Raw genomic sequence first — 11869 nt, forward strand, 5'->3', positions numbered from 1 at the left:
GGGAGGGAGAAGGTGGAAATGTGGGAAAGAAGAGAGTCTAGGGAAGGAGAATAAAAGAGTCATGTAAATTAAGGTTGTACTGAGTGAGTCCTGAGAGGGGAGGAAGAGGGAGAGGGAGATGAGGTGATGGTCAGATAGAGGGAACAGAAAGTTAATGAAATAAGATATGTCACATTGGTGGGAAAAGATAAGGGCGTGAACCTGGAGTTAGAAGGGGAAGAGGTCCATTGAGTAAGGCCAAAAGAGGAAGCTAGGAAGATAAGCTTAGAAACAGCACACAGTGTGATGTCATCAGTGGGGGGATTAAAATTGCCCAGGATGAGAGTGGGGATGTCCTAAGAGAGAAAGTGGGAAAACCAGCCAGGAAAAATATTGAGCAATGTGGAGGGTGGACCATAAGGTGGTGAATTAACACAAAGGTAGACAGGAAGGAAGAGGTAAACAGAGTGGGTTTCGAAAAAGAGTTGTAGGAGAGAGAGAGAGAACATTGGGGGAATTACATGAAAGATGCACTGGGCATTTCATTACTATAAGTGGCCTTTTTACAAGAAAATTTAGTTTTTCATCAAAGAATATATGCAACTTGTGGTATTATACCATTTGCAATTTTTTTTAGATGTCTTCTATTCATTGCTTTGTGCTAACATACGTACAGTATGGGTCCAATAACATTTTGTTAGGAGGCTCTAGGCTTGCCAGCACACAGTCTGCTACAGAGGAAAACCATCTTGTAAGAGATGGGCTAAATGCTCTTAATCAACTCAGTTTCAGCCATTCCAGAGCTAGGGAGAGAAAGCTTTATAGTATTCTCTATCTTTATAGTAGTATATTAGAAATAATGCAAACTCCAGTAGTATAATAGGAGAATTCTGATTTAATTGCTTAAAATTAATTAGCTTGTATGTCATAATTGTTCACTAAGAAAACCTGTGTATTAAAAGTAATAATGTACCTTCTTCTGTATAAACAGGGCCGTAGCTAGGGTAGTGTGGCCGATGCCATCGCACAGGGCACCACAGGTCAGGGAGCGCTGTTTGGGCCTGTAAAATTTCTGTTTATTATCATTCTTGCTTGTAGCTTCCTCTTATTTCATCCCCAGCATCTCCTGGCATCTCTTATCTCTTCCCTGTCCCTTCCCCATGAAGCCATGGCCTTTTTTTGGGTGCATTATGTCCCTTTGAAAAATGAGGGGGGCGCCAATGCTCTTTCTGGCACAGGGCGCCAAAAAGTCTAGTTACGGCTCTGTGTATAAACTATGTATTCATCAGAAGCTCTCCTGGATTTCCATGTCCTGGGGGAGATGTACTAAGCCTTGAAAAGTCATAAAGTGAAGAGAGATAAAGTACCAACCAATCAGCTCCTAACTGCCATTTTTCAAACATGGCCTGTAAAGTGACAGTTGGGAGCTGATTGGTTGGTACTCTAACACTCTCTACTTTATCACTTTTGAAGGCTTACTACATTTCCCCCTTTTCTCAATGAAAGGACTGGTTTTATGGGTGACTTCTAACATGCATATCATTTAGCGAGGACATTATAGCATGTTATAAAGTACCAATGTGATGAGATATGGAATAATATCTGACATCTGTGTAAGGCAGGCACCCATCTCATCAATCCTTTGCTTTATCAGAGGGTGACACATTCCTTTGATTTCTCGGGTGCAAAAGGGACAAAAGTTCAGGCCAAGTCACTTGTGAACAACTTTCATCGCAACCCCATTGGTCATTGACAACATTACACTCCACACACAAGCTAAACATAAATGATTATGGTTATCATTATATGGCTGTTACATAAATCATGTTAGACTAATGAGCAAAATAAAGTTCCCATAATTGAGAATTATATATGGCTCTCATAAACCAATACATCATGCAAATTTGTGACGTCTTTACTTTGGACTCTGGTCCAAACGATTGTGAAAAAACGCTATGGCTGAGTCAAAACAAAGTAACAAACTGTTCACCAGGTCCGGTTCAACATTCAGCCTACGGCACCTTCTCACAGGATTTTATTTTACAGTATTTTGTTACAATATACTTTTGTCAATGACCTGAAAAGGCCATTAATGATATTAATCCAATTTTATTTGGAGTATGTTGCCATTGGCAGTGTGTAAATAGGTCCTTAATGACAAGACTACATGAACTTCTTCAGTCCAATTTTGCTTTCTGACAAACAAACACATTGTTTTTTCTTTCAGTTATAGCTGATTATTTATTGTCCTTTTTTGTATTGAAGGTGTTCGCAAAAAGGTCAGACTTTACAAGTTCCTCTTTGAGCTGTTGCAGAAAGGCGACATGCGAGACTGTATCTGGTGGCTGGACCGCGAGAGAGGGACCTTCCAGTTCTCATCCAAACATAAAGAGGTACTTGCTCATCGATGGGGGCAACAAAAAGGAAACCGCAAGAAGATGACCTACCAGAAGATGGCCCGCGCTCTCCGTAACTACGGCAAGACTGGGGAGATCAGGAAAGTCAAGAAGAAGCTGACATATCAGTTTGACAGTGTATTGTTGGGAGAGAGGAAAGCAGATTCCACCATACATGCACTCTCATAAGCCAGCCTCAACCAACCTGGACACTGCCATCCGTTTTGGCATTTTTGGTTCTTAGTGAAGTTTTGTGAGCGTTATACTGGCAAACGTATATTAGACTTTGACTTGAAACTTCAATATTTTCATTGAAGTGTGGCTCAAAGAAGCATATGGAATGACCAATGGCAAAAGGATGTGACTTGCCACCGTGGACCTCCCTTGTCTGTGGAACTTGGCTTTCATGTCTCGTCAAGAAATAGGAAAGAAGGTATTTCAGAACACAGTGTAAAGGGCTGAGGAGAAAGTATTGCTTAATGCAAAAAGAGAAGCAGTGCAAGGGAATGCTGTAAAGCTCAGTTAGGTGGGACGCAGAGCCCGATATTTTGTTTTTTTTTAAATTATTCAAAATGTTCTTTGTTAGCTATCACTGCCAGGGCCTTAACTGAGAGGTTCCTATACTACTGAAGAGAGGACTAAGCTCAGATGAATGTGTAAACACAACAGACTGATCCATCCACTTCTATAGAATACTATGTTTCTATAATGATCAAAGATGGTTGAGGCTACCAAAAGGTTAAAAAACAGGGCAGACATGATGGTCCAAGAGGTTCTTATCTACCGTCAAATGCTATGTTTCTATAGGACAATACCATCAAGTGGATTAATAAGACTTATGTCAAGGACCTCTTAATTTTTGTGGGCATTTCTTCAAACTTTTGTGGTCTACATCGTACAGGCTAGCCAGATGTTTTCTACAGTCTGTTCTGCCATTTATATTTTTTGTTAAGCATCTTTCTCTATTTGTGTCAGTGATAATGGATACAATGGGAATAACCCAGACACATTTTATGTTAAGAAAGACTGCACTTAGTATTCCATCAATAGGGTTCTACAGTATGATGGAGATGACCAGCTTGAGTGGTGGAGATGAACCTTAGATGTATGCATCTTTATACAAGGTTTAGATCAGGGGTTCTCAACCCTAATCCTCAAGTACCACCAACAGGTCATGTTTTGTGGATTTCTTTGATCGTGCACAGGTGAGCTGATATGTTTCGCTGGCACAGTACAAATCCCACCTGTTTCCACAGACAGAAATCCACAAAACATGACCTGCTCGTGGGAACTTGAGGGTAGTGGTTGAGAGCCCCTAGTTTAGATATCACTTGCAGAGGTTGATTTTTAGAACTGTCTTGGACGTAGTGTAGGTAGCCATTTTGTGGGCTAGGACAATATTGCAGCTTGCCCAATACTCATGAGAAAGCAGGATCAACTTCAGTCTCTAATGCAGTGGCTCTCAAACTTGGTCCTTAAGGAACCTTACAGTCCAGGTTTTAAGGATATCCATGATTGGGCACAGATGGTTTAATCAAATTGACTGAGGTATTAATTTAGCTACCTATGCTCAAGCATGGAGATTATTAAAACCTGGACTGTTAGGGTTCCTTGAGGATCGAACTTGGGAACCACTGCGCTAATGAATTATATATTACTACTGCCAAGGTGTGTAGGTTTACCGGTACATTTGTTTTCTTGAGTTGATTAAAAGACACCTAGAGATGACCTTGATCATCCATTAGCAGATACTCGGCAGTCGGTTCTGTAGCAAAAAGTTTTCTCTAAACAATAAATTCTTGCTGCTCGCGTGAGATCACTTTGTAACTTTAATAATCACCTAGTAAAGCATGATCAACTGTAAACAAACTATAATTTAGTTGCCAAAATCAGAGGTAGGTTTGTTGTTTGAGGTCAGGGAGCACTGTACTGATGAATTATCATACTGAGGTCTAATTGCTATCCGGGAAAACTTTAGCAGTACTGGTTTTAATTCACTTATGCCGCAGTACAGCAAAGGTTTCATGTATATATTTATTTGTGAAAAGATTGTTAATATATATAGCAATGTATAAATAGGTGTAAATTGTTAGTTTTTATTCTCCCATTTTTCAAAATAAAGTGAGTGAATCATTATGTGTGCTTAATATTAACCTACACTACAAACCCCTTGACTACAGTCTGTGATGAGTCTTCTCACGTGGATCCCCCCTCCCCCTTGCTATCAGCGGATCTGTAAGTGGTACAGAGGAGTTCTGGGGCTGGAGACACTCTTACTGGCTGGCAAATGACTGATAACAAGTATGAAAGTACTCGTAGAACTGGCAATCATCCTTGTACTTGGTAGATGCTTGAGATAAAAGATGAGTAGATGAAATATTTTTTATTCCCACAATATAAAGACCTTGGGGTATCGGACTACGTGTATAAATGGTTCTCTGATTTTCTGCTTACGTAGTAGGTGCTCACAATTCTGGATTTCAGTAGTGGTCAGTAAGTAATAGTTTTGAAAAGACTCCCGATGACTGTATATATTTCAGGAGCCTGTCCATCCAAACACCAGACCTCATTGTCTGAGCCCATTGTCTTATATCCACAAATATTTCTTGGGTGCAGCCCCAACCTCACTCAGCTGGGTAAATCAACCATTATACACATCGGGCACCTTTACATAGGGGCTCATGTTTTGTGCATCCCCTGCAATTACTGTGCGTGTGATGACAGCTACAATCAATGGACTCAAATTCAGAACCACCCATAATGCCTTTATGCAGAGCCCCTTATGCTGTGGCCCCTCCCTGTATAGAACAGGCCCCACTCACCTGTGCAGTACCTTTCTTCACAATGACCGCTGGGCACCACTCCAGTCCACGCTGTCTTCACTCCCACCCAGTGGCGTAACTAGGGTATTTGGAGCCCAGGGCAAATTTCAAAATGGGGGCCCCCCCACACTATGTGTGCGCACTGCATAAAATGGGCGTGGCCACTGAAAAATGGGTCGTGTCAACATGACACACCCCCCTTTCTTGTCACTGGGAACATTTCTTTCCATATGCACCTTAATGCAGTACCCCTTATACAGTCCCCCCCTATGCAGTGCCCATCCTTATGCAGGCCCCCAGTACTGCCCCTTATACAATACCCCCAGTATACAGTAGTGGTCCCTCTTATGCAGGCCCCCCTTAGTTCCCCTTATACAGTGCCCTCAGTAGTGATCTCCCATATGCAGTGCCCCTTATACAGTGCCCCCAGGAGTGATCCCCCTTATGCAGTCCCCCAGTAGTGCCCCCACATATGCAGTGTCCATTACACAATGCCCCTGTAGTGGTCCCCCATATGCAGCCCACCATTAGTTCCTCTTATACAGTGCCCCCAGTAGTGATCCCCCATATGCAGTGCCCTTTATACAGTGCCCCCAGTAGTTATCTCCCCTATGCAGTCCCCCCTGTAGTGTTCCCCCTTTTCAGTGCCCCCTGTAGTGGTCTCCCCTGTGCAGTGCCCCCAGTAGTAAGCCCCTTATATAGTGCCCCCAGTAGTAGTCCCCCTATATAGTGCCCTTTATATAGTACCCGCAGTAGGAGTCCCCCTTGATGCAGTGCCCCCAGTAGTAGTTCCCCCCCCGAAGCAGTGCCCCCTGTAGTATTCACCCCCAGTAGCAGTCCCCAGTAGTGGTCACCCCTGAAGGAGTGCCCCCAGTAGTAGTCCCCTCCTTAGTAGTAGTTCCCCCGATGCAGTGCCCCCAGTAGCCAGTAGTGGTGCCTTCTGTCTGTCTGACTCTCATTGACTGCTAATCAGTGGCGGGCACCGGAAGCAAGGACTAGGAGGCCCGTTACCTGGAGCTCAGCCCTGCTCCCTGCCTGAGCCTGCCCTCTACCCTCCCGCCAGTGCTGTTGGGTAAGCGCTCAGGTGGAGGGAAGGGGCGTAGCCATGCAGCACAGGATGGCGCTGGGTGCATGGAAGCCTAGCGCCAGTCCTGCTGCTAATTAAAACAAACACACAGCCGTCGGCCGGCCGGCCTGTGTCCTGGCCCATGGCGCCCAGGGCACATGCCGTGCTCAATCCCCCTTAGTTACGTCACTGTTCCCACCATCCCTCATAGATGCTGCCGCTGACTGGATCTAATTAGATCCAGAGAGGCAGGCGCAGGCTCCTCTCATCGCGGGAGACGTCATGTCACCCGCGCGCTGCGTCACTGGGAACGCTGGCCTCTGAAGTGATTTGAAGCCTCTTATTGCTTCAGAGTCCAGCGTTGCCCGCTTTAAATAAAGTAAACACTGCCTGACCGAAGCCGAGCTCCGATCGTGGGAGGGCTGTAGGCCGCATATTATATATATGTGGGCCCACACAGTCGGGCCTCATAAAATGTTTATTTGGGCCGCATGTTTGACATGCCTGATGTAAGGGGTACGGGACAAATCCTTGGTGTAAGTAGCAGAATGTATCAGGGCAGTCGGTGAATACGGTCACAATGCTAGCTCTTGCCTCTGGGCAGTCGGTGATTACGGTCCCGATGCTAGCTCATGGCCAGGGGCAGTTGCTGATTACATGCATGATGCTAGCTTATGGCTTGGAGCAGTTGGTCATTGCAGGCACAATGCTAGGTTATGGCTCAGGGCAGTGGGTTATTACAGTCACGATGCTAGGTTATGGCAGTTGGTAATTACAGGCAAGATGCTAGCTTATCAAAGGGAAAAAAATGGAAAGGTAGCACTGATAGACAATCATATGTTTACACTTATTCAACATACTAAAAACACAAACAAAAGATACAGATTTTTAAAAATGATAATAACCATGTTGCAATTATAGCACATACATCGGAATCATAGCCAGCCTAACTGAATGGGTGAATGCAGGTAGCTTATTCTGGTGTGGTTATACAGTTTCAAAGTCCCAAATGTCTCAAGGGATAAGTCCAAGATGATAGAGGTCCCAAGGAACAAGTTACTGCACCTAAACAAGTGGTCCAAATCCAATTAAGGAACCATGGGCCTGATTCAGCTTTGGAAATAGAGTGAGATTTAGCACTTAACTGATCATCTTGGTGAAACCATGCTGCACTGCAGATGGGGCAGATATAAAATGTGCAGAGAGATTTAGATTTGGGAGCAGGGCTGGATTAAGGCTTGTGGGGGCCCTGGGGCAACTAAGTTGTGGGCGCCCCCACCAAGCTACACGGAGCCTACCCTCCCTCCCTCGCCACATGGAGCCTACCCCCATCCTCCCTGATTACTTACCTTCTGGCTCTGTATTGTGAATGCAGCAGCACAGTCAGCGCTGCTGCATAGAGCGCAGAGTGGCTACTGAGGCCGACATCAGTGATCAGCGTCGCAGGTATGAAGTGTCACGTGATGCTGATGAGGGGACTCTGGAGCCGCTCTGCACTCTATGCGGCAGCGCTGACTGTGCTGTTGCATTTAGAACTCAGCTCAGTGGCAGCTCAGCTCTCCACAGGTTCACCCCGACCCTATGTGAGCTGGGGCAAATACAGGATTTCTGGGGGGTTTACATACATTATATATATACTTTTTATTATTTATGCACGTGTATTTAACACGCACACATATATATAATATATGTAGCAAACGTATATAATATATATAAAATACACACACAAACTCATACATACACACTAACACATATATACACAAATATACGGTATACACACATAAACACACACATACTGTATACAGTATACACACACATAAACACGTACACACATAAACACATACATACACACATATACAGTATACACACACAAACACATACAGCATACACACAAACACATACATATACAGTATACACACACATAAACACATACATACACACATATACAGCATATAAACACATACATACACACTAGTGTACAGTAGGCGGCAATTCAATAATCAGCGCCCCAGCACCCTAATGCGTTTCTCTGGGGTTTATCTCCCAGTTTCTTCAGAAGAGGGGCTGACAAAGGAGATAATTTTCTTTCCGGGAATTACTGCCGACGCCTACAGTGTCGCTATACGGTACACCTTCCAACTTGGCGTGTTGGACTTCAATGCTAGCTCATGTCTCAGGGCAGTCAGTGATTACTGGCATGATGCTAGCTCATGGCTCGGAACAGTGGGTTATTACAGGCATGATGCTAGCTCATGTCTCAGGGCAGTGATTACTGGCATGATGCTAGCTCATGGCTCGGAACAGTGGGTTATTACAGGCATGATGCTAGCTCATGACTCAGGGCAGTCAGTGATTACAGGCATTCAGCTAGCTCATGGCTCGGGGCAGTTGGTGATTACAGACGATGCTAGTTCATGGCTAGAGGCAGCCGATGATTATAGATGATGCTAGCTCATGGCTCGGGACGGTTAGTTATTATAGACGATGCTAGCTCATGGCTCGGGCCAGTCAGTGATTACAGATGATACTGCTCATGGCTCGGGACAGTCAGTGATTACAGATGATACTGCTCATGGCTTGGGACAGTCAGTGATTACAGATGATGCTTGCTAATGACTCGGGGCAGTCGTTGATTCCAGACAATGCTAGCTCATGGCTCGGGACAGTCAGTGATTACAGATGATGTTTGCTGATGGCTCAGGACTGTCAGTAATTACAGATGATGCTAGCTGATGGCTCGGGGCAGTCAGTGATTACAGGCATTAAGCTAGCTCATGGTTCGGGGCAGTTGGGGATTACAGACGTTGCTAGTTCATGGCTAGAGGCAGTCAATGATTATAGACGATGCTAGCTCATGGCTCGGGCCAGTCAGTGGTTCCAGATGATGTTTGCTGATGGCTCGGGGCAGTCGTTGATTCCAGACGATGCTAGCTCATGGCTCGGGACAGTCAGTGGTTACAGATGATGCTAGCTGATGGCTCGGGGCAGTCGTTGATTACAGACTATGCTAGCTCATGGCTGAGGACAGTCAGTGATTCCAGACGATGCTAGCTCACTGCTTAGGGCAGATGGAAATTGTAGATAGTGTTTGTTCTCTGTTCCAGACAAAATATAATAATTGTATAACAAATAATTGCAGACAGAGGGCTCAAAATAAACAGGTAGAAGAGTAGTTTCAGGGACATATGATGTAAGGGATAAATCTTGCCTCCAAATTGTTGGACACTGAATCAGCAAGTAAAAAGTTAGGCGGCAAACAACTTACCACAACTTAATCATTTTTAATAGGAAAATTAAAAAAAGAAAAAAAAAAAAAAGCTGCCAGTCTACTTCCACCTTATGTGACTTGTGCCACACAATCAATCAGCCCTAAATGAAGGAACCTCTGAGTATAGGATATCAAGAGCATGTTCCAAACTGGCCATCAATAACTGGTTATATAGGGAATGGAGACTTAAATCATGTCTATGTGCAGAAGATGCAGAGTGGAGGAAATTATAGGGGAATACAATTCTCTTTTACAAGTCCACACAATTTGTGTCGGTATGGAAAAGCAGCCGAGCGCTGTCCACTCCCATTAGTCATGCTGCGGTATCTGCCTTCATGGATACGAAACCCTTGTAGCATTAAAAGAGCGATAAAATGGATATAATTCATTCTTAAACAAGGCCTGTAGAATATTCCTCCACGTGGAGGGGCATCAGACCCAATGGTAAGATGAAGGCTCGATTAGACAACTGCATTAGAGTGCTATGTTTACTTGGTACTATAGCCTCAACAACCGTGCTGTTAAGGTCAAGGGCAGTAGGTCAGGATGCTGGATCAGACACCATGAGCAAGTAGACCACAGAGATATAAGTTGCACCTTTGTTTGTCATCCCTTATAGCCATGATCTAAGACCCAGATCCTTCTGGAGCAACCAGTATGGATGATACTGCTTCCTGTCTCATCCTCTGGAGAACTTGTGGAAGCATTGTCTGTGGACGGTAGAGCTGTGCCAGGAATCTACCATGGCATCTCAACCCACTGTTAGTGGACCACGGTAGCAAGCCACAAACTTCAGGAACTTGAAGGGATATGATGCCAAGCTTTGCAACCACTGGTGAATGGCTGTAGTAAACGAAATGTAGACTTTCGCTTCAAACAGGATTCTGGTAACCAAGGCCATCATCTTCCGGCTCCCTTGATGGTTTATAGAAGCCACTATGATGGCACTGTCTGAGTGCGCATGCAGTTGATAACCCTACAAGCTCTGCCATCCAATAGAAGGGCACACAGAATATAACTCCAAGTTCAAGAATGTTTATTTGAGGGGAATCTTCTTTAGAGAAGAAAGGCCCTGATCCTGTTATGCAATCTAAAATGCCACCTCAAAAAAAGATTGCTTGCATTTGTGGATACCTAATGCCAATATGGGGTAAAATGCAGGGAGAGGGTGTGGCCCACCATCCACTAGGAAAACGATACTGGCAAACTGCACAATAAAATTATATGGCTGAGTAAACAAAGAGATTAGTTTCAAAGGCAGATGGCAAACTGAAGGTACCTAAGGTAGATACTTGGTCACATGGAATCACGTCTAAGATCACCACGATCAAGTGCAGGACCTGCATGCAAACAGTCTTCTCTGGAGTAAGAGCCTTAATTGTAAGAACCTGCCTTGAGGTAGACACAAATTCAATGATCACCTCCAAGACCCAGAGATTTCCAGCCACAGTTAGTCAGAGGCTAGAGTTCTAGATCAGAGGCTCCCAAACTGCGCCATTACGGAAATCCATGCTTGAGTCCAGATGGTTAAATCAAATTGACTGAGGTACTAATGACATCAGCTGTGATCAAGCAGGGATAGTCTTAAACGTGTACTGTAGTGGTGGAGTTTGGGGACCTCTGGCCTAGATGATAATTTTATTGAGTTCAGACCCAAAGAGCTTTCCCAGAAAGAAAATGTGTTTTTAAGGTGGACACAACTTCCGGTACAGTTTTGCAAATGTAGTTTTGTCTCTGTGATGTATGTATATTTTAGTCAGCTGAAAGAAGGAAGGACCATCTAAGCGACATTGTCTCAGTTAGCCCAGGAGATAGCGGCCTAACTAGATCAAATTGTCCTTGAATGCCATTTCAGTATTAACCACACAGGGGGATTCTCAAGATTACGCCACAATTTTGTCATAAAACTATTTGCTAGCAAAAAAAGAAAACAGTCCAAAAGTGGTTGATTCTGACATTTAAATATCAGCCTTGTGTGTATGTAGCAACCTGGTGGGCAAATCAGACAGCTGGAAGGACTGTTGATGGAATGAGTGGGTGGAACACAGACTGTCTGTTCTATCCAAAGAGTAAGCAGTAAAAGACAAAGTAAGTCCTTCTTCATATGCATATTCATAATAATAGGTACAACCTGTTTAAAAAACGCTAGCTGGGGTGATACTACAGGTATATCCATTCTTTACTTGGGATAACTACACCATTATATTGACTTGTTGCAGTCCACACAAAGCTAACTCAACAATGTCTCTAAAGCAGTGGCCCCAACGTCGATTCTCACTAGACTAAACAAACTACTGACCTATATGCCAGGAAAATGACTCATGAGCTCTACAGAATC

General features: G+C 44.1%; 1 protein-coding gene across 3 annotated transcripts in view; it reads left to right on the forward strand.

The window, feature by feature from the left end:
* Positions 1–4475, forward strand: part of SPIB (Spi-B transcription factor) — a 30930-nt gene extending 26455 nt beyond the window's left edge. For all 3 annotated transcript variants that reach the window (XM_088455415.1, XM_088455413.1, XM_088455414.1), the window contains exon 6: positions 2245–4475. In XM_088455415.1, coding sequence (XP_088311541.1) covers positions 2245–2564 — 320 coding nt within the window. In that variant the 3' untranslated portion in view covers positions 2565–4475. The remainder of the gene's footprint in view (positions 1–2244) is intronic.
* Positions 4476–11869: the final 7394 nt, after the last annotated feature.

Source organism: Taudactylus pleione, unplaced genomic scaffold, assembly GCF_031769625.1.
Source record: "Taudactylus pleione unplaced genomic scaffold, aTauple2 ptg000655l, whole genome shotgun sequence".
NCBI lineage: Eukaryota > Metazoa > Chordata > Amphibia > Anura > Myobatrachidae > Taudactylus > Taudactylus pleione.